The sequence below is a fragment of the Mustela nigripes genome, chromosome 14 (genome assembly GCF_022355385.1).
Source record: "Mustela nigripes isolate SB6536 chromosome 14, MUSNIG.SB6536, whole genome shotgun sequence".
Classification (NCBI taxonomy): domain Eukaryota; kingdom Metazoa; phylum Chordata; class Mammalia; order Carnivora; family Mustelidae; genus Mustela; species Mustela nigripes.
Genome location: NC_081570.1, coordinates 29,840,812 through 29,867,476, shown reverse-complemented (window position 1 = coordinate 29,867,476; position 26,665 = coordinate 29,840,812). Strand labels below are relative to the sequence as shown.

General features: G+C 41.5%; 1 protein-coding gene across 19 annotated transcripts in view; it reads right to left on the bottom strand.

Moving 5' to 3' along the window:
• The window catches only part of MACF1 (microtubule actin crosslinking factor 1), a 338,037-nt gene that overhangs the window by 205,649 nt on the left and 105,723 nt on the right, over positions 1 to 26,665 (bottom strand). For all 19 annotated transcript variants that reach the window (XM_059377367.1, XM_059377361.1, XM_059377357.1 and 16 more), the window contains exon 2: positions 6,768 to 6,829. In XM_059377367.1, coding sequence (XP_059233350.1) covers positions 6,768 to 6,829 — 62 coding nt within the window. The remainder of the gene's footprint in view (positions 1 to 6,767; positions 6,830 to 26,665) is intronic.

Genomic DNA, 26,665 nt, shown 5'->3' with positions numbered 1-26,665 from the left:
CTGAAAACTCTATACTAAGTAAAAGAAGCTAGTTACAAAGAAAAGGATCACATAGTGTATGATTCCATTTATAAAGGATGTCTAGAATGGGCAAATCTATAGAGTCAGAAATTAGATTAGTGGTTGGGGCTGGGGGAAGGTATGTGGGGGTTGGCAGGATGACTGAAAGGTACAGGGTTTCCTTTGGAGTGATGAAATGTTCTAGAATGGATTATGGTGATGGTTGCACAACTCTGAATATACTGTAAGTCACTGAACTGTATTTATTTAAATAGGTGAGTTGTAGGATATGTGAATTAAATCTCAAAAAAGCTATTTTTAAAAAATTAACAAATGAGGGGTGCCTGGGTGACTCAGTGGGTTAAAGCCTCAGCCTTCAGCTCAGGTCATGATCCCAGAACCTGGGACCGAGCCCCGCATTGGGACCTCTGCTCAGCAGGGAGCCTGCTTCCTCCTCTCTCTCTGCCTGTCTCTCTGCCTACTTGGGATCTCTATCTGTCAAATAAATAAATAAAATCTTCTTAAAAATAGATAGATAGATAGATAGATAGATAGATAGATAAATAAATAAATGGGGGGGGATGACTAAATTTTGAGGGATCAAGTCCACCCAGGCCAGTCCTCCTCAATTCTTGCACATTAATAAGCGAAGATAAAGATTAACTTGAAAGTTATGGGCCCCTGGCTGGCTCAATCAGTAGAGCATGCAACTCTTCATCTTGAGGTCGTGAGTTCAAGCCCCATGTTGGGTGTAGATTACTGAAAATAAATAAATAAATAAAAGATTAATGTGAAGTTATAGAAAAACAAACAGCTTCCCCCAACTTCTGAGTGGATTTAGCGAAAGGAATAAATTAAGTACTTGGAACGTAAGTACTTGGAATCAGAATCTAGCCCAAGGAGACAGGTGGCAGATGAGAAAGCATTGCCTGGAGAAGGTAAGTAGCCTGTGTGAGATCATCGAGCTGGGAAGTGTCCCGTCACCATCTCCTGACTCCAAGTTCAGTGTTCTTTCCCTTCACAAGGCCTCCATGATGCCAGAAGGGTAGAAAGAACATATTAAGGGGACCTCCTCTCCTCCAAAAAGAACCAAGGACTGCCACTTGGTATTCTTTGACACTTGTAGCAAACCTCATCAAGAAAAGCTTTCCTCTAAAACTTAAAAAGAAACACAAGCAGCTCTAGGTCCTTGACCCAAACTATGTTGAAGAGCAATAAACAGGTCAGAGGAGAAAGTTTTAAAGAAAAGAATATGTTGTTTATTCTCATCTACATTTATAAAAGGTACAGAGTAAGTGAGAATGAGCCTAGTAACTTTAAATGGATTTCTGAATTTGTAGATTTCTAAACTGTAGAGGGGAATTCCATATTGATTCAATGGCTAAATTTATCCTCAAGGAAAAGCTTAAATGCTAATGCTAAAAATACTAATGCTTAAAAAATGTTTAAAAAGTGGAAATGTTAATGCTAAAAAACAGAGTGCAGTTGTCCCAGACTTTTTGCCTGTGAAAAAACGATGCTCAAATGCAGGGAATCAGTAGAGGATGGAAACTTATTGGGATGAGCAGAGGGACTCTTTGCCAGTAAGAATTTTATTGTCTCTCTGTTTGGAGAATTCCTTAAATTGAAACTAAAAGTGAGTGACACCTGCCACACCTGACTCACAAAGGGTCTCTGAAGATGAGGATGATTCTAGAATCCACAAAGGGCAGCTTTCTATAACAGGCAGTGAGGGTGCTTAGGTGCAGGGAATAGAAAATCCAGTCCAAAGGTAGGCCCAAAACTTTCAGTAGGGGTTGAGAGGTGTCTAGAGTGAAATCAGGTCCTGAAAACTCAGATCCAGGCACGGGAACCACCACCACAACAAAGCCAATGCTCCTCCCCTCTGGGTCTAAACAGCACTAGCACTACTCTGTCAATCCTTAAATGAAAATCCACTGCCAGTCTCCTTCTGACCTTTCACACAGAGGCCAATAAGCAAAGGCGTGTGAAAGTCCATGCAGTGCTAAGGTGAGCTGTCTCAAGGCTATGGCAGAACAGTAGTGCCCAGGATCACTACAGCTACCTACCAATTCATGTCCAACTAGGGAGCCTCACACAGAAAAGCTGAGAAGGTCTGGAGTAAAAATTCGGAGTTGGAAACTTTTCCTGTATACTTACCTAGAATTCTTAACTGAAATTCCAGGAAGACCAGTAGCTTCTAGATTGCTAGACTAAATACTGGCCTCTCCTTTCTACCTATACCTTCTGAAGTCAACAAGAACTGATCAGAGAAAGCATTTCTCTTCCTTAAGGACTCAAGTGTTCAGTTCTCTCATCCTTTCTGGGAGTTCTCTCTGAGGGCATAAACTTTATCAGCTACCTGGACCTAGGGACATGATATAAATATTTAAATAAAACCTCATTTAAAAACTAGATTTTGGGGGGTGCCTGGCTGGCTTAGTCAGTAAAGCATGCCAAGCTTGATCTTGTGGTTGTGAGTTCAAGCCCCACACAGAACCAAACTAAAAAAAAAATTTTTAAGTAATAAAACTCTAGATTTCTCTCTCTCTCTTTTTTTTTTACATTTTAAAATAATTTCTACACCCAACATGGGGCTCAAACCCACAACCCTAAGAATGAGAGTCACAAGTTCCACTGACTGAGCCAGCCAGGTGCCCCTCTAGATTTCTCTTTCTGACTGTTCTAGCATATGTCCAGAACACTTCAGTTTGTAGGCTTGTGTTCTAAATTAGGTTATTTATATATTACAGATGTCAGTGGTCTTAAAAAAAAAAACCTCTTTTAAGATTGGACCAACAATGTTCTTGACTAATAAAGAGGAATTAATTTGCTAAGCCACAACAAACTATTTCCCACAGAGACAGCTGGGGATCCAAGAGATCCCAGGTCAACTGAATCCAGAGCTTGAGAGGCTTGTTGCTTTGATCTCATATCCATCTACTTGCCAATGGCCACATTAATCTGGGTGTACTTGGGGAGCACAGCAAGGGATGCCTGGATTACAAAAAAACAAATCTCGGTCCCTATTTCTCAGTACAAAGTTCAAAGACTGCCAGCATGGCGCAATGATTCTGATTAGCCGTGAATCCCTCTCTCTGAAATATCCCAAGATGAGAAAAGCCGTCACAACTCTAGGGCTGAGGGTCTGAGAAGAGAGGAAAAATAGCCAGGGACTGAAGTAAAGCTCTGGCTGGCCTCCAATTTCTAACAATGCTCTGTTGTGTTCATCTCGTTTCTCCCTCCCTGGGCCTCCTGTCATCACGCAGCACTGAGGCAGAAATCCAACCAGCAATAGCGGAGAGCCAGGGCATTTGTGTTCAACTACAAAGTTAAGGAGACCAGCCCGACTCAGGATAAATTCAAATCTTCCAATTGTTAGAGATGAGGCACAAAAGAGTAAGTTCGGGGCATTTTTAGAAGAAAGAACAAGTAATTTTAATCATAATACTCATGAGTGGTCCCTAGCTCCCTCCTTCACTAGCCGTATGATCTTGGGAAAGTCACTTTACCCCTTCAAATTCTCACTTTCCTTAGCTGGGAAAACTGAGAGAGTAAAATACCTTTACTGCCTTCAGAGTTATCATAAGAATCAAGCCAGATAAGAATGTGCTCTGTAAGCTATAAAACACTATTGAAATATTATTTGCTTATGGCAACAAATCCTGGGTATTTCTCCTATCTGTGGTGCAGTATATGGTAGAGGAAGTAGTACAATACAGTCTGAGCCCTCGGTGAGCATGCTGATAGGGGAGGCAACGCATGAACACACAAGGCATCACTTCAAAGTGGTGTGGAAAAGAGACAGAGTTGAGATTAATTTAGTCTGAGGATCAGAGGTCAGATTCCCAGGAAGGTGATATCGGACATGGGCCTTGAAGGGTAAGTGGGTGATGGCCAGGCAGAGGAGATTGGGATGTGCATTCTAGGGAGCAAGAGATGAATACGCAAAGAGGTGTGAAAGCACGCAGTGTTTAGGGAGCAGCGACTTATCTCATGTGGGCCCAGCACAGGCTACATAGAGGACAATGCCTGCAAATGAAGCCGGGGGGCTTGAAACCAGGTTGTCAAGGAGTCTGCATCATGACAGAGTTCTGTGTCATCAAACTGGAAGCAAATGGTACATCTTGAAGGAATTAGAGGGAAATAGCCATTTTCTCTCGCTGTCTCTCTTCCCTTCTCTTTATCCTGATGCTAACTTTATCCTGACACAGTATCAGTATCTGCCTTCAAGTCAAAATTAACAGAAAGATATAGAACGTATACAAGTGCTATAACAGAAGTACATAAGGAATACGGTGAGGGCATAAGAAAAGGATAGTCACTCCCATATGGAAGATTCAGGAAAGTATTTATTGAGGTCATGTTCAGTTGGGGTTACATAGGCAGAACAGAGATTGGAGAAGGCTCCACACAGAGGGAGCAGCATGAGCAAGGATACAGCTGTAAAATAACATGCACATGGCTCTTAGCATGGCACATGGTTCACCAAGTGCCTGAGATAAAAGGGAAATTCGATGCTATGAGCCTGGAAAGGCAGGCAGAAGCCAGGCCATTACTGCAGACATTAAGAACACAGGGTCTATACTTTAGGTTGTCTGAATTCTAAAATTTCAGTTTTGCCTCTTTCTAGTAGCGTGACCCTGAAGAAGTTAAGTTCTCTAAAGTTCATTGCCCTCATTGATAAAATGGGAAAATTGAAAGAGTCTACAGAATAAGTTCACTGAGCAATAAAGAAGCTAATCCATGTTGAGGACCTAGTCCAGAACGTCAGCTTTATGGTAAGCACTCAATAAACTATTACTACTATTTGTGTTATCAGTATTACCACAGAAAACCCTACTAGGAGCTATTACAGTGGTCAAGGCAAGCTGAAAAGGCCCTGCACTAGAGCAGAGGTCATGGGGATTGAGGAGAAAAGTCAGGTACAAGCATCTTTCTGAGCTAGAAGTGACTGATTGGAACTGATGACAAGGGAGATGATGGGCAGCCTGAAAATAGTTCTAGATTCCTAATTTGGATAGCTAAGTACATGAATGAAAATATTTAGCAATTTGTGGTGTGTTGAATATGGATATGTCTGGGTGACATCTAGATGAAAGTGTCTAGTACACTGTCTTTGGCTTAGGAAAGAACACAGGAAATGGCTCTATCATTATGTCCATATCCAGATCTTGTATTTTGGAAAACTGCCCTCACCAGAAGCCCCCATTAAACAGTGGCCCTCAGGAGCCATACTGATTTATGTAACCATCTCCCTAGCCATAGATTACTGAGCTACAGATGGACACCGGACCCATGGAAGAAAAGAACATCCCAGCCAATCAGATTTTCTGTGTTTTGTGTCTACAGAATTCTGTAGCCACAAATTACATCACCATTTGAGAGATAGCCACCACACAAGCAATGGCAGAAGCAATGAATGTAGGAGACATACAGAAAGAAATAAAAATGAGAAAACACAAGGCCTCAATAAAAACAGAGAGTAGCTGCCTGATAATACTTAGCTTTCATAATAAAAACTTGTTCCATCCAGACACCAGATTCTAGGAGATCATCTCATACTTTTTCTGCTTGTGCTTCCTTGTGTTCCACACTACAAATGATCCCTGTGACTAACACAAGACTACCAAAGAAGAGTAGAGAACAAAACAAGAAAATGGGTAAGGTTAGGACCCTGGGAACACCAACATGGAGGAGTCAGAGAAAGAAAAAGGCATTCACAAGACGCGTGGGTGGCTCAGATGGTTAAGTGTCTGCCTTTGGCTCAGGTCATGATTCCAGGGTCCTGGCATCGAGTCCCGCATTGGGCTCCCTGCTCCTTGGGGAGCCTACTTTTCCCTCAGCTTCTGCCTCTGTCTCTCATGAATGAACAGATAAAATCTTGAAAGAAAGAAAGAGAGAAAGAAAGGAAGAAAGAAAGCAAACAAGCAAGCAAGAGAAAAGAGGTAATTCAGGAAAAATCAGTGTTCAGAAGTCAACATAAGAGAGGGTTTTAAGGTATATTAAGTTAGTCAGCAGTATCAGATACTGTAGAGAAACCAAATAAGAGGAAGATAAAACTAGGCTACTGGACATGGCAATTAAGAGGTCACTGGTGACCTTTCCCAGAGCAGTAATCAATATAACTCAAAATTATGTGAAGTATTTGAGTAATTATGATATACTATTCAAAAATGTTATTTTCAAATCTGGACTGCCATATTAGTCATACTGCTTATCCTTAGGTGGGCTTTTAACATGTCTCTGCCTTGGTTTCTCCTCTACTTAAAAACAATAAAATCTTCCCCCAACCCTAGCCGTTCTGGAAGTGTTCTGTGTCTTACACTGCATGATGCTTACGGTGTAAATACACATGTAAAAACAGCTTAAACCAAACATTTAAGATTTGTGCACTTAAAGATAAAGAACAAAAGCCACTCTGCCCCATCTTTACACAGTAATCAGATCTAGAAATGAAAATAAAGAAGGGAGCTTATAAAATAATTTATAAAGCTGGAACAAAGTATTCTTTGAATCCAGGAATCACCCCCTGGTACCCTCAACCTTCATGTTCTGAGGTAATGGCATTTCTTACTATCCTCTCCAAGAAACTGATCAGTACAAGTTTCCACACGGTTATGACTATGTTAGTTATTTTTAAAAAGTCACATGTGTATCTGCATCAAGCACATGACAAGCAATCTGAACTCTCTGAGAGAAGGACTGACAGATCCAGCTTAGGTGCAGCCAGAGGTGCTGGGGCAGCAGCTACAAAGGAGTCCTACCTTCATCAGGTGCTTGTTGACCCACTTGGTGAAAGTCTTCTTCTGAACACGGTCCCGTTCATCTGTAAAGCAAACACAGAGAAGGCATTGGCTTAGCATGGCCCGGATAAGTTCCCCTACTCCTGCTTCATCCACAGCCCAGCTTCTCTGTGGACCGTGGAGACAGTTTCCACACACCCATGTTGCTGGGAAAATTTGGCCTGTCTGAACTTCCTCTTCTTTCCTGACCATCTTGCCACTTTATAGATTAGACAGAATCATAAGCTTCAAAAACCGTGACATGGCAAAGTCTCTTTAGCTTCATAATCTGGAGAGTGGATGAGTCTCTACTTCCCCCAAAGCAACCTCCAAAAAGCCAAAGTTGTGAACACCACCCGCAGAAGAGGTTGAGTGGACTTGGCATTTGGGCCACTCGTACTACGGAGATTCCATCATCTCCCTCTTCACTTATGGATCTGTCAGACCAGTGCTCTGCTCCCCCACCCTCTCCTGCTCCATTCTGGTTTCCACCCCTAGCTCCCATTTCCGTAGCAGCCATTACCAACCAGGCAACCCCAGAAAGCTGTTCAGTTTAACCCACTGCACACCTGCCCCAGCTCTTCCTTCTCATAATTCCTACAGAGCCACTTCTTTGTAGGCATACTCTCCATTCTCAGTTTTGTGCATCCCATTCACAAAAACATGACTGCCAATACTTGGGAATCACTATTCCAAAGGCCTGATCCTGCAGAGGACTCCCTTTCTCCCACATCTGCCAATTCTCAGAGCACTTCCAGACCAATGATCCATCAGCCCTGCTCCTTTTCTTCTATTTGAAGCCTATGCCACCCCCCTAATTATCTTGCTCAAATCATGCTCACTGTCATCGACCACTCCCTGGCGCCTGCCCTCCTCCACATGGCAAATCTACCTTAACCTCCCAACAACTTAGTTCACATTTACTATCTCCACACGCATCCTCTGGCATCATCCACAACTGACTTCATCTCTAGTTCATATCCAGCCACCACACTGTCACGAATTCCTGCTTCAAACACAGTCATCCTAATCATTCCCAAGCTTGATCACTCCATTCTTATTTTATCCCTTTTATTAAAAGCATCTAAGCTTATCCTGGTCTACGCTAGACATCACAGTTAAGCAATTAAAGCTGCCATCACTAATACCCCAGGAACTGTCACCTGCCTAACCTTCCACCACTAAGTTCACCATGACAATCTGGGAATCTGAATTACCACCACTGCTCAACTCTTCCATTTTTTTCTCCAAGTCAGGGAGCATTTCAGAAGAAAGTGGCAGAATTAAATAACTCTGGTTCACTAGTAATCTTCACAAACATCATTGAGGTCTTCCCTCCCTACTGCCCAGTCACTCCCCTCTGACTGCCTAGTAAGAGCCGCACAGCTGCTGTTCAAACAATGCTGACTCTCTCCACTTCCAGTACTACCTACTCACATTTCTGAGTTCATAGACACTCAGTGCTACCTCATCCCTGTCTTTGCTCTTAATTTCACATCCTTCTTTTCAGCCTTAAACCTTTTCCTGCTTTGCAAGGAACAGTGCTCTCTTGCTACTATATAACTCTAATTTAGGAATTAGAGTTAGTTATCTAATCTTGTTCCCTGCTGAAACATGATTCCCTTCAACAACAAAGAATCATCTGTTTAGGGTTGAAAGGTCTGCCCAAATCCTGCACAATTCTATAATATTCCTGATACTTAAAAATAGAGAATTCACTACTCCTAAGGCAATATATCAATTTAATAGTTCTATAAATATGACATCATTTGCTTCCTTATAAATTCTCCCTACTGGCTCTCATTTGGAACTGTTAGAATTTTTTTTTAAGTGTAGGCTACCTCTCACATTTTTTTTTTTTAAAGATTTATTTACTTGAGAGAGAGAGAGTGGGGTGAGAGGCAGAGGCAGAAGCAGACTTCCCACTGAGCAGGGAGCCAGATTTGGGGCTGAAGCCCTATGCAGGCCTGATCCCAGAACTCTGGGATCATGCCCCATGAGTGACTCCACGAGCCGCCGCAGAGCCCCAGGCTACCTTTCACCTAATAGAGCCCTGCAAGTATTCGAAGCCAGGATTTTTATTAGATTTGAGCACTGTCATCCCACCATATTTTGAGATTTTTAGATGCTGATTCAATTATCCAACATCTTCATTATCCTTTCCAAGCCTGTGTCACCTACAGACTGAATGAGAATCAGCTTACAACTGCAGTCTCATCTACATCATTGACACTGCTCACACTATTTTCTCTTCACGGCATGCCTCTCTCTCTCTCTACAAGTATTACTTACTCCTTTTTAAAAAGATTTTATTTATTTATTTGAGCATAGTCCTTGACATGGAGCCTGATCCCACGACCCCAAGATCATGACTTGAGCCAAAATCAGGAGTTGGATGCCCAACAAACTGAACCATCCAGGCACCCCAAATACTGTTTACTTTTTAAAATCTAGCTCATTCATTCATTCATTTCTTCTTTGAATACATCTTTTTTTTTTAATACATCTTTTTTTTTTTAAGATTTTTAAAATTTATTTGACAGATAGAGATCACAAATAGCCAGAGAGGCAGGCAGAGAGAGAGGGAGAAGCAGGCTCCCTGCTGAGCAGAGAGCCCAATGCGGGGCTCGATCCCAGGACCCTGAGATCATGACCTGAGACGAAGGCAGAGGTTTAACCCATGGAGCCACCCAGGCGCCCCTGAATACATCTTTATTAAGGACCTACATGTTTGGAAGAGCCTGTGTTTGACTCTGATGATAGATACCAAAGTCACTCCCCAGCTCATGGTTTCCCTTGCTCTCTCTCAAATAAATAAATAAAATATTTAAAAAGAGAAAATAGATACCAAAGTCACAGTCTCTATCTTTAAAAGAGATGACAGTCGAGGCACCTGACTGGCTTAGTTGATGGAACACACAATTCCTAATCTTGGGGTCATGCATTCAAGTCCCATGTTGGATGTGGAGACTACTTTATAAAAAAATAATAAAATAAAATAGATGACAGTCTAGCAGAGAAAAGAAATAACTTCAGTGCAGTTTGATACATGCTATAAATAGAGCTAAGCACAGAGTGCTCAAGAACAGAAGAAAAATGGTTAAGCTACCTGAACAGGAGAGGGACACATGGGCAGTTAGTCAAAGTTTCCAGAGAAGGAAGTCTAACGAAACCTTAAGAGATGAGAAGTTAGCGAAGAATTAAAGGGAAGGGACAAAGCTACTACATGCAAATTTCACCTAATGCAAATTCATGGAGACAACCAGGCGCTTATGTTCAGAGAAGTGCACAGAATCAAGGATGGTTGAAAGACAGGATGTGTATTAGGTAGTGGAGAGACTTAAAACTAGATAGGATGCCATGGGCCAAATCATGACCTTTTTTTTTTTTTTTTAAGATTTTTATTTATTTATTTGACAGACAGAGATCACAAGTAGGCAGAGAGGCAGGCAGAGAGAGAGAGGAGGAAGCAGGCTCCCTGCAGAGCAGAGAGCCTGATGTGGGTCTCGATCCCAGGACCCTGGGATCATGACCTGAGCTGAAGGCAGAGGCTTTAACCCACTAAGCCACCCAGGCACCCCGATCATGACCTTTCTTATAAGCTAGTAAGTCCAAACTTTACCACTAAGAAATTGGTAGGAGAAGCCAAGAAAAAGCTTTGAAAAATTTTAAATAAGAGAAAACATGATCAGATGTGTGCTTGAGAAAAATTACTTTGGCAGCCTCTCCTGACAACTCCAGGTCTCAACAGTCTCTTTGTCCTACAAATTTTTATGGTACTTCCCATGCTAATCACTCAATCAGCACTTCTATAATAATATGGAGTCCTCAACTTTTAATATGCTTATTCTTACATCATCAATGAGATCACTAACTCCTAAGGAAAGAGATTATGCTTTACTTTTTGTATCTCCCAATGCTGCTAACAGCTACAGCTCTGCAGGATATGACCTAAAACAAAAACAAAAACTTTCTTGACTGGTCAATATATGATTAGAAGACAGGCTAATGAAACACACAGAATGAAATCAGAGCTGAATTCCCCTATGGAGAAAACAGTCCAGTATGTAAAAAACCCCAACACCCCAATAAGTGTCACCTGTGTGCCGAAACATGCAGCCACTATGTGAAAACAAAATTAAAGCCAACTAAAAGCTGTGCCCCTCTACATTTCACCTCTACCAAACCCATTCTGCCTCACTACATTAGTACCTTCATAACCAAGAATGACCATTGCTAGTTTTACAAAAGTCTCACTCTAGAGACACAAGTTTTCCTAGCTATTTTTCTTTTCAGAATTTTTTATTATAAAAGTTAAATGTGTTTACCATGACAGGTTAAATAAGAGACGGAAAACAAAAAGTTAACAAATTTCCTTTTAAACTAACCAACATTTTAAAGAAGGAGCAGGGGGTACCAGGTGGCTCAGTCAGTTAAGCATCTGACTCTTGATCTCAGTTCAGGTCTTGATCTCAGGGTCGTGAGTTCAAGCTCTGTGTTGGGGAGATATATATATGTATGTATATGTATATATATGTATACGTACGTATGTATGTATATGTATAGATATATAAATACACATGTGTATGTATATATAAAGAAAAGGCGAATTCATGGGATTTCTTTTCACTCTACTGCCTCCTTTATTTTAGACCTGAAGATGCAACGGGCACAACGGACACTGGTCCATCTTACTATGTTTCCAATAGCTAAAAAACAGACTTCTAATACAGCAGCAAGAGGTCCAAGTATCTATTCTGAGCATAACTACTAATGGCAACATGATTACAAGCACTTCTCAAGACCAGGTAGCCTGCCTTAGAGCTGAGCTGTAAGTTCCTTAGAAAAGGGTTTTTATGGAACAACTGCCCCCAAAGCTAAAGGATCCTTTTTTAGGATCCTTCGTCCCAGACCCATCGAGTATATGCAAGTTCTTTCCTGATTTAAGCATTAAGACAAGAGGATAAAGGGGCGCCTGGGTGGCTCAGTGGGTTAAAGCCTCTGCCTTCTGCTCAGGTCCTGATCCCAAGGTCCCACATCGGGCTCTCTGCTCAGCGGGAAGCCTGCTTCTCGCGCTCTCTCTCTCTGCCTGACTCTCTGCCTACTCGTGATCTCTCTTTGTCAAATAAATAAATAAAATCTTAAGAAAATAAATATATAAATGTTAGTTACCTAATGTTTCCAGCAACTGGAAGGAGTATTATCATAAGATTAGGAAACTAGGAGGCATAGATTGGGTGTTGGGTAGGTTGAGTTAAGTAGAAGAAAAATGAGGTGTTAGCAGACCTTCTTGCTGGCAGTTGGAACGTTAGGTCTAGAGTTCAGAAGAGCAGGCAGAATTGAGGCTACAGATTTGAAGCTAACAGTTGACAGGTGTGGCTGTGGGAAATACAGGAGACAGCCTATCTCAACTTATCTTCCGAAATCACCACTTTGCCCATATCATCCCTCTACTCAAAAATCCTTTAGTGGCTCCCAGAAGACCAAGTCCAGGTCCTTTGTTTCCATAGTCTGTTATAACCCTTTGAAATTAAATTCTGGTTTTTATTCCCTGTGTGTTAGGTAGTTGGAGGAAATAAATACCTGGCCTCTGACCTGAAGAAATTTATAATCTACTCTTCCAACTTTATCTTTGGGCTCTCCCCAGCATGACTCACCTGGGTCATTCTGATATCATTGTTTCCAAACATAACTTGCAAATTCTTGTCTCTGTTGTCCCTACCAGAATATCTGTCTCCCTCATTTTGGGTTATCTAAGTTAGAGCCTCCTTAGAAGGTCCAGTTGAAGTCCCGCTTCTCCCTTTACATCTTTCCACTTATGCCAGCCACTTCTAGATGCCTGCAGGTGCCTGTGTTTATTCACTTTACTTGACACGAAGCATATAAAACCTATTGTTACATATCTCTCTGTGTAAATCCTATTTATCTTCAGCTCTTTAGAGTCAAGACCATGTTTTAAGTTTACTTAAAAACCCAACATTTGGGGTGGCTCAGTTGTTAAGCATCTCCCTTAGGCTCAGGTCATGATCCCAGGGTCCTGGGACTGAGCCATACATCGGGCTCTCTGCTTGGCGGGAAGCCTCCTTCTCCCTCTCCCATTCCCCCTGCTTGTGTCCCTCTCTTGCTATGTCTCTCTCTGTCAGATAAATACATAAATAAATAAATCTCTTTTTTTTAAACCAACATTTAAGAAAATAATGGGTACTCAAGAATACTCATTCATTTAACAAATATATACTGAAAGCCCACTATGCACCAACGTTGTATCTACAAGGACTCTTTAAGATGGTATTTTCAAAGTCAGACTAAGTATTCCCAAATGATAATTAAAAGGCTGCTTTTCAGTAAGGAGCAGGGATTTCCATTCAGATGTCCCAACTACAGTTACAGCTTTCCTAAATTCTTCTTGTCACATCTGGACCCAGAAGACTTTGCACTACTTCATGTAAGCTCAAAGAAAAGAGGCTGAAGAAACAGACCCATACAGAAGACAAACTGATGGCTGCTAGAGGGGAGAGGGGGAGGGGTATGGGCAAAATGGGCAAAGAGGAAAGCGAGATACAGGCTTCCATTTACTTCCATGAGTAAGTCATGGGAATCAAAGGTACAGCACAGGCAATATAGTCAATAATATTGTAATAGCATATGGTGACAGATGGTAGATACATTTGTGGTGAGAAAGAATGTATAAACTTATTGAATCATACATCCAAATATAATATAACATTATGTGTCAACTATACTTCAAGAAGGAAGAAAGGGAGGGAGGAAGGGGGGGGAGACAGATACATAGAGATCAAGCAATTAACTGTGCTTACCAAAAATATACAATGGCATCAAAATTATAAATGATTCCTATCCTCAAACATATATAAGTCAATTCTGGGAGATAAGACAGACCTAGATATCGTGTTTACTCTGCGTCAGGCACTGTGCAAGGCCTGTTTCATTTAGTATTCGACTCAGTCCTCACAATCTACCAAGCACACACTATGTATTCTTATTTTTATAGTTCAAATTGAAGCTCAAAAAGGCTTATTAATAATTTGCCCAAAGTCACACAGTTAGCTAGTAGCACAATTGCGGTTCAAATCCAAGTCTGTGATGGACTTTTAATCAATCACCAACCCTTGAAATTTTTAGAAAGCAACACAATATCGTCCTGAGTAATGACAGGAAGAAGGGAGGTGAAAACTGTAACTGTAACTGGGGTTCATGACAGGCATCTATCACCAAGGGTTGGTGGGCTTAGAATGTCTCAGTGAACACTGAGAAATGGGAGTTTAGGGAGGTGATAATTCTATAAATTTCAGTGCAAAATTAAAGTTTTGTGTTGTTTCTCAGACAAACTGGAACTTTATTAATGATAATTCTTTGCTCTACTGGGAATCTGAGAGTAAACAACAGAAGTTAGATAAAGAAATAAGCCAGGAGTAAGCATGGTCGTGAGAGAAATGAGCCATAGAGATGGAGGGAGAGGCATAAGGCAAAGGGAAGAGGGGGGAAAAACTCAATAGTTTCTTGAATATTCATTAGATTATCAGAAAAGCTAAATCACAGATGCAAAGAGATTAAAGGTTTAAGAATCCTCAAAATATCATCTGAAAGATGTCGAAATCCAAGCCCTAAGAAGCCCTCTTAAGTGGGATAAAGTGACACAGGGGCACAATTAGGTCTATAACTTAGGATTTGCTGGCCTCTAGTCTACAATGCTTACCTTACAGAACACTCAGCTCCCCTCTTTGAATCTGAGTTTCATCTACAATTTTGGAGTTTGGACTAGGTCAATGGTTCCCAAATACCAGTCTGTGAACCAGTCATATCAAAATCACCTGCAGAGCTTACACTGGGCTAAGGGCTTGAATATCATGTACTCCTCATAATGACTCTGAGTTAGGTCTATTTAAACCCCCTTTTTATTTTTTATTTATTTTTTTAAAACACCTTGTTCTTATTTTTTTTTTTTAAGATTTTATTTATTTATTTGACAGAGATCACAAGTAGGCAGAGAGGCAGGCAGAGAGAGAGGAGGAAGCAGGCTCCCCACTGAGCAGAGAGCCCGATGCGGGGCTCGATCCCAGTACCCTGAGATCATGACCTGAGCTGAAGGCAGAGGCTTTAACCCACTGAACCACCCAGGTGCTCCTAAACCCCCTTTTTAAAAATGAGGAAACCAAGGCATAGAAAGATCAAGCAATTCCCCTAGCTCATCTAGCCATTTAGTGATAGGGCTGAAGCCCCAAGCAGACAGGTGATGCCAGAGGCCATTAGGCCACCCTGCCTTGAGGGATTAAACAGGGTATGATGAGAGAGAATGTTTTTGCCCCCAAACTTTCAGTAAAGATTCTAAACTTCCTTAAACTTCTCCGTTGGTTAGAGAAAAGGGGCCCTTTTATCTCCAAGCACTTTCAGATGCAGAAGATTCTCTTCTCTAGATCTCAGGAAGGAAATCTCAATGATACCAGAAAGATAGAAGGCTAGACTTGCAGGCATGGCAACAACAGATGAAACCCGCCCCTCCATGTGCCCCAAACATTACTATAATACCACCTTTGTTTCTCACAAAGCACTTAAATATCTGGCAGCACTGGCCTAGTGGTCAGGAGACAGAATCATAACTGTAGCTCTCCTACAGCCCTTCTGAGATTTCTTCTGCTCTCTCCCCTTGATAAAATAGCTGGCTATTTCAATTTTAGTGAAAAATCTGCCTATTTGGGTCACAATTTTGTTCTGCTTTAGAGATTCAAGAAAATAATATCAAAAGTTATTTTGATTATCAAAGTTGATGATCAATCCAGGAGTTTCCAAACCAGTAAGTGTTCCAAAATAAATCAGAAAACCTAACATAAAGCTGTCAACCTTTTCTTTTGCTAAGTAGGGATAATCTAAAACCAAACTACTACGTAAGAAAAATTCTTTCATAAAATAAAGGACATTTTGGGACGCCTGGGTGGCTCAGTTGGTTAAGCAGCTGCCTTCGGCTCAGGTCATGATCCCAGCGTCCTGGGATCGAGTCCCACATCAGGCTCCTTGCTCCGCAGGGAGCCTGCTTCTCCCTCTGACTCTGCCTTCCACTCTATCTGCCTGTGCTCGCTTTCGCTCGCGCTCTCTGACAAATAAATAAATAAAATCTTAAAAAAAAAAAAAATAAATAAATAAAGGACATTTTAACACCAGAAAAGTAGGAAGGACAATCACAGTAAAGGACAGGTCTTGAAATGAGTTTCCTTTTATGAAAGGCACACTACTTTCTCCTTACCTTTTTCATTTTACCAAGAACGGACGAACTGACATCTCATTCCAGCACCAAGTCTGTGCACCCTGCAGTTTGGAAGCCAAAGAAATCTGTGGCCAAAAAGCCTGGGCCACTTGCTCAAGATCACAGAACATGATTTAAATGAACTCTTGTCCTTTATCCAGGGAAACCTAAGCCACAGCCTACACAACACTCCTCCTAGCCTGCAATTCTTCTTTAGGTCCCCTGTCCCATCCCAGGTCCCGTTCTCAGACCATCCTGGAGCCCTCTTCCCTCCTCATAGCTGGCAGAAGAGAGCAAGTGAAAGAGGAAACCCAGGCCATGACTCCTCCCTCCCACCCACCCCCCATCCAGTCCGCTCAGAGGTGGACTCCGTAACCAACCAACTTCTGCTAAAAATACACCCTGGACTCTCAGAACTATGCAACATAACTTAAAAGTGGTTTCCTGATACAGGCAAAAAGAAGCATGAGCATGAATTCAGCCTCTATAAAAAAGTCCCACACCCAAAGCTCAGGCTCTTAACTGCCAGTCACTACAAGCTTAAGAAGTTCCCCAGGAAGTAGGGCACCCGTGTATTCCCCAGCACATTTTAACAAGCACAAAGGCTGTAACACCTCCAAGACTTCAAAACCCATATACTCCTATGAGTCAATGACAACAGGAGCTATTTGGGATCCACAGGCGCAGACAAGGAAAAATAACTTCACATACTAACCCATACAGCACATGCGGCAAACCAGGTGGGCGTTGAACTCGTGTTCATCTTGGTAACTAGGCCACATGGTACTCTTGTGTCTGCTGACCCCACCCAAAAGGAGGGTATTCCAAAGAATGTCCAGCTAGCGACTCGTGCACCTTCTGCAGCTCCTCAAAAAAGGCTTCGAGGTAAACAGAGATAGATAGCCAAAGGGCTATGCGATGAGCAGAGAGAGACAGCAGAAGTACAGAGTCGTGGCTCCACCCACCACTTCCTAATGACCTCCTCCTCCCCTTGAGGTCAGAGAGGAAGCTCCTCCCTAGGGCACTTCCAAAAACTGGGGTTCAGGTCTTAAGGCAAAAAGCATCCTATTCAAAAGTGGCCGCAGCTTAGTGTTTTCAGACCGACAGCAGCATACAGAGGTGGGAGCTTCATTATGAAAAAGTGCAGCCAAGTTATTGAGTAAGCCTGAGCAGGCTGAAAGAGGCTGGTCTTTGAGTTACCCACCATTTGCAGAGCAGAAGCTTGTGACCTGGTGAATCTTAGACAGTTGCAGAAGAGCTGGTAAGGTAGAACGGCTTACTGCCAAGTCAAGAACAGTACATCCATTGCCCAACAAACTGCTCCTCTGGCAGGCCTCTTCTCAGGCAGAAGTACATGTGAAATGTTAACCAACTGAGAATGTCCCCCAATGGCAGATACTATAATGGAGTAAATCCCATACACTGTCTACTGCCAAGAGATTCCCAGATTCTAAATGGAGCTCCATTCCCCCACATTTACAGCTGCCCAAAGGCAAAAGTCACAGTCTCTCTGCAATGATTCCACTTACTTGACTGGTTAGCCCAGCCCCAGCCAGCCTCTCAGGTAGATTAGCAGGGCAGATTTCATCAACCTCAAAAATATTGTTTGCTTGTTGCTCCATTCTGTCCTCTCATCCAGCCAGGAATATCATCCCAAATCCCCACCTCTTCCCAGACCCTCCCACCCTGTCTTTACAGTCCCAGCACTTAACTCAGCGGTGCCAGAGATCCCTTTATCCATCAGTGGGGGGCTGCTTGCTTGTTTGTCCAACTTGTTTTCTGAGTCTTGGCTAATTGTACCAGACACTGGAATGTTGAAGGAACACAATGAAGGGCTTTTTCATTCGGATGGCCCAGCCCATCTATTGCTTCTTCACACTTCTGACCCAACCAGGGGTTAGAAAAGCCAAGCCTCTGTCAAAGGCAGGATTGCCACTCTGATGGGGCCCCACACGACTCTGAAAGGCCCCACTGCAGATAAGGGCCTAATCACTGGCTCCTTCCCTAAATAGAATGACTTCTTCAGGCTAATGCTACCTCCAATCCTATTCCTAAAAGCAGGGAGGGAGAAACACCCAGGAAAGCAAGTTTGCAGAGACTAGTCCCAAAGACTGCAAGTGAAAAAGAGTAAAAACGAGCTTGCCTAGCAGACCACTCAATTTACACAAGCTCTGTGACCTGCCTCAGTGTCCTGCCAGCTTTCTTCACTCCCTACTGGGCATCCGTCCCATCTACAAACTAATATTCCTGTTACTACTTAGTAATAACAGGACTCACAGCTGACTTCATTTCTCCTTGACTTAGCTCTCTCAGTCACCCCGATAACCTGCAATACCTCTCCTCAGTTTGCTCCTTTTATCAGACTCTTCTTAGTCAGCCTTGGAAAGGAAGGGTCCTCCTAGAATTTACCTTGTCCTGAGAAGAGAAGTGCACACGAAATACGGAAGAGGGAAGAAAAAGGAATAAATATTTCCTGATTCATATTTTAGTAAATCTTTCCTTTATCTGATTTAAGTTTCTTGAGTCTTGTGTCTTCTGTCTTCATATTCTGGTCTCTAAAACATTTTAAATGCACTAATAACCTAAGCTAAAATTAACTGAGCATTTACTGTAACTCAGTTTACAAGTAATGTGCTAAGAACTTTAAATATAATTTCATCTAATCCCAACGATTCTCTAAGGTATTATCATCTCCATTTTGGAAATGAAAATACTTTAAAAAGGCTAAATAACTTGGAGGCACCTGAGTGGTGCAGTCAGTTAAGCATCTGACTGTTGGTTTTGGCTCAAGTTATGATCTCAGAGTCTGGAGAGGGAGCTCTGCCTCTGGCTCCATGCTCAGCAGGGGGCCTGCTTAAAATTGTCTCCTGGCCCCTCTGCCCCTCTCCACGCCACCACCCACCCCCCACCTGAACTAACGCATGCTTGTTATAGCTCTCTTTCTCTCTGAAATAAACAAATATTTTTTAAAGACTAAATAACTTGACCAAGATTATGTATCCATTTGTCTAGCTCCAAAACCACACCTCTTGTTACACCCTACTGTTTCTGAGAGGGACCTAATCCAAAATAACTACACTGCCATGGGGGAGCTATATATTTAAGGTGGCTGAATATTCCTGGGAAGATTAAAAAATAAAAATATTTGACTATAGCTAAATAGAGATTTAGGGCATATCCCAATGAATATGTGGGGTAACTTCTAGAAATACTAAATAACTTCATAGTCTGAAAGTCAAAATAATCATCCCTGAGTAAGGTCTGCAAAGGTAAATCAAAGGCGGCCTTCTCCTGACTCCTTTGGCATTCAAGCAGAATCTATTTCCTGTAAAAGCATTACAGACTGAGGAAGTTAGGGGAGAGATTCCTGGGGATAAGGTCAGTCTACCTGCCAGGAGACACAGGCCTTCCCTCCTAGGAGGTCCTGAGCCTCAAAAGGGAAGCTACTACTAACAGCAAGATTTTGATTAAGACAGTCAGCTCTTAATTATTCAGAGGAGACCGGCTGGAGCAGTGATTACCAGGTCATCCCCCTTCTTTTTTGACCAACTTTTAGTCATGTCATTGGTCATGGGTTTCCAGCAATGTTAGAGGCAGGAAAAAAGTGAATCTGACTGCTACCTGCAGAATTTAAAACTCGAGTGGGGGAAAAAAATAAAAATAAAAAATAAAATGTTGAAAGAAATCCAAGCCAGTATTTCCACACATGGCTAGAAGTTATCAGAGAATTTACAACTATCGGCTTTCTTACAATAGCACAGAAAATCAAAGCTATACATTTATTTCCTTAAATACCAGAATCACCCACTGTTAAGGATATTAAAGTGGACACAGAAGCCTTTCTTTCTAATGTGTAAGACAATGATTCATTATATATCACTAACTTTTTGTATATTCCCACACTGGCTTTTTCACATTTTTTCATTCCCAACTGTAAAGATAAATATTTATATTTTGTTCCTGCGGCATGTTGGAAATTACTATGTCCTCAATGATATATTTTGTGAAAAAAGTATCATGAGGATAGTAAACAATTATATTGTCCTTGGGGCGCCTGGCTGGCTTAGTCAGAAGAACATGCGACCCTTGAACTCAGTCGTGAGTTCAAGCCCCACATTGGGGGTAAAGATTACTAAAAAACAAACAAGCAAACAAACAAATCCCTCAATTATATAGTCCTTACTATGTACAGAATGTATTCTAAAAACTAACTCAAAACAACCATGCAGTATTATTAACCTCACTTTATGGATGAGGAAGCACAGACCCAGACAGACTGATGTCAATCTGCAAGCAGTGGCAGAGGTAGGATGGTAACACAGGTAGCCTGACCCAGAACCTCAACCACAATTCCATGTCACCACATCCAAGTGGAGGCCAGATGATCACACTGCCAGAAGCACAGGAAATTAGAGACCTTAGTCTTTATTCTTCTCATTCAGATGGGAAAAAGCGCAGAGGAAGTAAGTAACCCGTCTAGCATCTCGTGAAGTCAGTAGAAGAACCAGGACTGGGGCTACTGCATGGCTCAGTGGGTTAAGTGTTTGCTTTCAGCTCAGGTCATGATCTCAGAGTTCTGGGATTGAGCCCGTATTGGCCTCCGTGCTCAATGGGAGCTTCTCTCTTTCCCTCTGCTTGCTGTCTCTCACTTGCACCCTCTCTCTCAAATAAACACATAACATCTTTAAAAAAAAGAAAAGAAAGAAAGGTAGAAAGAAAAGCCAGGACTTGGAACCCAGGTCTCCTGACTCCAAGTTCAAGGGTCTTCCTACACACCGCACAGATGTAGAAAAAAAAGCTAAGGAAAGAAAAAGGCAAAGCCTCCATCTTGATTAAGACAGCTAATGGTTTAGTTATTTGAGTAAAGATATAGTAGATACATGGCCATTTATTTATTTATCAAGAGCCTATTACAACAAATTTTTAGATAAGATGAATGGAAGAGGCACAGCTAATATCATAAATGGAGGGATAAACATTCAAAACAATCTCAAAAAGTGATACAAAATCTCATAGGACAAAAGGGAACTAGGATACTTATGTCTTGTACTGAAGTTCAAGAAAACTAAAGGCACAGCAGTGTCTAGAGGGGAGATAATAGCAATTCATGTACCAGGACTGACCATTTTATAACAAATCTTAAGTATAACAAATCTTAAGTTTAATAGACTCAGCAGTGTGACGGAGCTGCTGAAGAGAAGAGGGGAGGGGAGGGGAGGGAAGGGGAGGAGAGAGGAGAGGGGAAACAGGGGAAAGAGGAGAGAGAAAAGAAAAGGTGATGCAATCTTAGGTTGTACTTCATATGGTCCAGATACAGCGATTATAGCTGGTTTTCCTAGTGGGATGTTAGAAATGGAAAGAACCTTAAGAGACTGGACTGTCCAACTCTTACTTTGCAGATAAAGAAAACAAGACCCTAGAGAGAGACACATCCATCCTTTGGCAAACACGCAAAAATTCAAAGGTTCTATGTTACCACAATGTGAGATATTAATAAACTAAAACACAGGGCAACTCTGTATCATTCAATTAATCTATACTGAGCACCTACCTTAGACCACATGTCAAGCTAAGCCAAGCCCTATAAGTACATAAATGAATAAGACAAGTTCCCTGCTACAGCTTATATCTAGTGCTATCTTAATTCTTTCATTTTATTTGTTCGAGTAACATTTACTGACAGCTATTTTGTCCCAGACACTTGGGAAACTGAAATGAGTAGGAGTCCCTGCTCTTAAAGATCTTACAGTCTAACAGACTGTAATTAGTGGAGAGCAATAGAGACAAGCAGAGCAAGCTGACAATCCAGGTTTGAGCAAGAAGCACTAGCATTGTGCCGCTGGTGCACAGAGGAAGAACTCTCACCTCAGTGGGGAAGGCTTTCCAGAGGCACTAACTTCTTACCTTGAAGGGCAAGTATCAAGTAGTCCAGTTGAAAAGAGGGTACGGGCATTTGGGGTAGAGATCTACAAGTTTTTAAACGAGGCTGGTGTACTAGGTGCTTGTAAGGCCAGGAGAGGAAATGGAACTAGTGAAATAGGCAGGGGGCAGATCATAAAAACACTTTTTTTTTTTTTTTTTTAAAGTAATCTCTATACCCAACATGGGGCTCAAACTCATAACCCTGAGATCAAGAGTTACATGCTCTACCCACAGAGTTAGCCAGGGCGCTCCATAAAAACACTTTCCTGTCATGCTGAAAAGTTTGAATTTTCTTCTAAAAGCAGAGAGGAAGCATGGATGGATTTTATGCAGGAGAGTGATACAGACAGCTATTTTAGAAAGGTAACTCTGGCAACAGTTAGGCCACAGGTGGGGGCGGGGAAGAGTATGGGGGAAATTGATTATTTCAACAGCCTAGAGAAAAATAATGAGGATACAAACTAAAACAGTGGGAAGTTTTGGGAATAATGAGATAATATATGTAAATATGAGTGGACAGGGTATATTGAAAGCTATTTAAAAATATAAATACTGGGGCACCTGAGTGGCTCAGTGGGTTAAGTCCCTGCCTTCAGCTCAGGTTATGATCTCAGGGTCCTGGGATCGAGCCCCACATCAGGCTCTCTGCTCAGCAGGGAGCCTGCTTCCACCTGTCTCTCTGCTACTAGTGATCTCTCTCTCTGTCAAATAAATAAATAAAATCTTAAAAAATATATCTAAATACTAACTGAACGCAAAGTTGTCTTACAGGTATTATATGATTTCAATACAAACGGTCTGTGTCTGTCTGTATCTTGTTTACATCCACTGAAGATAAGGTGACTTGGGAATGTGGTTGTAAAAGCCACGTACTTATGTAACCAGAGCTCATCAGTGAACCCATAACACCCAGAAAAAAAAACAAAAAAACAAACAACAACAAAAAACAAATAAGGAAAATGAAGTAATATGATCAGTGATTCCTTCCTATGTTTCTGCTGTACTCCCTTCACCACTCCACATGTACACCTAGCCTCCAAATTTTCCAAGCAAAAACAATCCATTTAACTATTCAAAGGAATACTAGAATAATAAGGAGTTAGCAAATCGTATACAGTCAATGGAAAGGGAAGTGTCCATTGGCAAAGACAGCCTTCAAACCTAAGCAAGCCTGACACCTAGAAGAGAAAGTAGACTTGATCTTTCCCAGGCAGAATTTGGACTAATGTGCCTAAGTTACAAAGAGGCAACTTCCAACTTAAAAAAGAATTTCCCAGTCACCAACAGAATAAATAGTCCAACGATTCTATGTTCTATAATCACTTTTTCAAACAAATCTTATATGCAACTCAACTTATAGAACATATAAACACATTGTTCAAAAAAACAAATAAAGGGGTGCCTGGGTGCTCAATGGGTTAAGCCTCTGCCTTCAGCTCAGGTCATGATCTCAGGGTTCTGGAATCAAGCCCCGTGAGCCCCGTGAGCCCCGTGTCGGGCTCTCTACTCATCGGGGAGCCTGCTTGCCCCTCTCTCTCTGCCTCCCTCTCTTGTCTTCTTATGATCTGTCAAATAAATAAATAAAATCTTTAAAAAAAAACAACAAATAAAAGCAGTGTTTAATAGTATAAATCAATTTTATGGGTTCAAGTTTATGTTACTTATTTTAAAGCTAAATGATATAACCAGTCAAGTAATTTTTACTAAAATTAGAGATTAATTAATTACAGTTATATCAGCCTCAGCATCCAGTCTATTTCTATGTTGCACGTTATCACAGTGAACCCTTTTTTATAAACTGGTTCATATGAATAGCAACAAACAGTAATAGTTTCACAGTGTGCCCAGTAATCTCAGGGTATTATTCAAAAAAATGGATACAAGAGCCTGAAAGAATAGCAGAAATAGTTTCAAAGTCAAATACCTTGGATATCTAAAAATTGTGTACACTCTTTATAGTATGTAAATATGACTAAAAATGTGCTACGAGAAGTACAAGATCTTTTAGTACATACTCAGCCAATATTACAGTGTCATCACCTGGCAATGTACTACCCACTCAGGACTAAGTACCTGAGCCCATACAACTGAGCCTTGCCTAGAGTTTATCAGGCACAGAACCTATGTTCGGCAGTTTCCCTGCAACAGGGAAACACTCCCAATTAAAAAAAATTAAAAAATAACAGATGAAAAGATACAAACTTCATTTTTTTAGTAAAATGTACATTTATAAGCAGTTTAAATATATACTTAGAGATGGTGGAGAAACTTTATTCTGATTATGTCCAACTAGCATGTAGTACGTGAGAGCATAGGTGTTCCTTTTAAATACACTTATAGATAAAATACATCTCAAAATTGAAATTAAAATAAATGGGTACAAGAATCTCTTAACCACTTCTACAGAAGTTTTGGTATCCATAATCTCCAGTTACAAAACCCCTAATCTAATTTGACAGATAAAGTGAATATGGTACCTTCCCAATTAATTATTAGATACTAGAACCAAAGTTATTTCACAGAAATAAAAAGCTTTTCCAATTTATTTTTCTTTTTATTTCAATGCATTTTATGGCTATTGAAATTGGAGATGGCTCCGATTTCTAAGTATCATAGACAATCCTATACTGAAGATAAACTTTTAAAATATTAATCAATTAGCGGTTTAGAAATGTCATTACCACAGTGCACAAGGAAACTAGCAGCCTCCTCCTGGATGGTAATTACTTTTTCATTGCATATGAAATAGTATATAGGCCGAATAATTCATGCCTGCCTATTTCTTTCTAAGTTCCAATCCAGGCTTTACATTTCAAAAAGGAAAGTCACTTTGGGCTACCTCTTTACACACACCACCACACAAGCAAATATATTTCTAAATGTCTGTTTTTGCTGATATAGACACATGCTGGGATCTGAATATTTAGTCAAAAGCTTTTCTGGGACTTACTGGAAAGGACACTGGGGAACGACTGATTCTGATTCTAATTCTAATTCTGTCAAGCATTCATGAACCTTTAATAGAAAGTAAAGTGATAAGTCATCGAGTCTGCATCATAACTTTTAAGATACAAAGGAACAAGTGTCTTAATACGTTGGCTTACAGGTAGCAGGGAGATCACAAGGACAGTACTGAAGGCACAGAGATCCAAGCAAGGGTGGACTCCAGGAAAAGTTAGACTTTATTAATCCTCAACCATGGAGATTTAGAATCAGCTAAATTTGAGGCTTTTAGAACTCAAAGGAATATAATGTAACTAATAGCAAACAGGAGAAGAAAGAGGGGTCTGCTAGCATCTTTTTTTTTTTTTTTAAAGTATCGGGGGCTGACTCCCTGGAGACAGGAGCAGTTAACTTCCTCAAATTGAACAGGATGACTTATATAAACAAGTAAACTATATGGCTGCCTGAGGGGAAAGGAACCATTTTAATTCTATCAAAGAGAACAGAGGCACCTCAGCAAGGATACCACTTACCCCTTCCTCTCACTAGCTTTTCTTCCTCTGCCTCTTCTCACCCAAAAATAAACCAAATCCAGAAACTTCTCCAATCCCACATGTTTTCTCATATCTCTACCTAGAGGAGGGTGTTAGAATTACTAGATGCTTTTGGTTAAAAACAAAGTCCAGAAGCCACTTTGAGATTGTGAGAAAGTAGGAAAAGGAAGAGCTTGATTCTCGGAGCAAGGACCCAAGTCAGCACAGTCGCCACTTCCCTCAGCTTGGAGCCTCATCAAACCAGCACCCTCTACCAGAGAGCCACAGACAGTGGGGAAGAGTTCGGGTCTCACACTGGTCCGAGGACAGCCCAGTTTCCTCAGCAGATCCACACACACATGAAGATCTGACAGCACCCCAGTTGAAAAAAGGTACTGGCCCTTTAAGGACAGCCACTAGGAAGCCCTCCGTCATTTACCCCACCCTCAAAAAGCCCCACAGCTGATTTAAAGAATAACTCCCCATCACAAGTTACCTGCTCTGCCTCTGGCACATCTCTTCCAGTAGAGAACGCCCGCAATTCCAAGAACGTGGGTCAAAATAAAGATGGTTGATGGTAAGTAAGAAGAATCTAAGAGAGGCATTTCCAGGCCCGTCCTTCCTCCTTCCCTGAGTTTAGCCACAAGCCCACAGCTCAGCAGGCCTCTGAATGCCTTTCTCCTGAGGTTACTGCTGTCCCAAACTATCAGCACAGAGGCAGCGGCCCACAGCACATAGTTGTCAGTAACTTCCTGGCGGCTTCTCCTCCATCTCGTCGCTGTCTTTCAGCAGGCAGTACTAGATGGGGCTAAAACTGTACAGTGTATCTCAGACAAAGCCCAGGAAACAACTGGCCAGAGGGGGAGGGGAAAGGGAAGGAGGAACCAGGAGAGTGAAAAGGAGCGCCTAAGCTAGTGCTGAGCTGACTCAAATTCTATCTTTGGCATCCTCTGTTCAGCTTAAACAAACAAACCTCAGACCCCTGTACAAGAAGGGAGGGTGTCAGAGGACGTCATGCTCTTAACTTTCCATTTCCAGCCTGGCTGGAATACCAGACTTCAGGATGGAGCCAAAAGAAAAAAGTCCCAGAATTACTAGGGAATCACTTGTGGGGAGGAGGCAAAGTACACAAGGTTGTATTTTAAGTATCCATGAGTCCCTGGCCAGTCGGAGGGCAACCCTTCCACACCCATGGCCTAGGAAGAGGAAGCAAGGGACCCGAA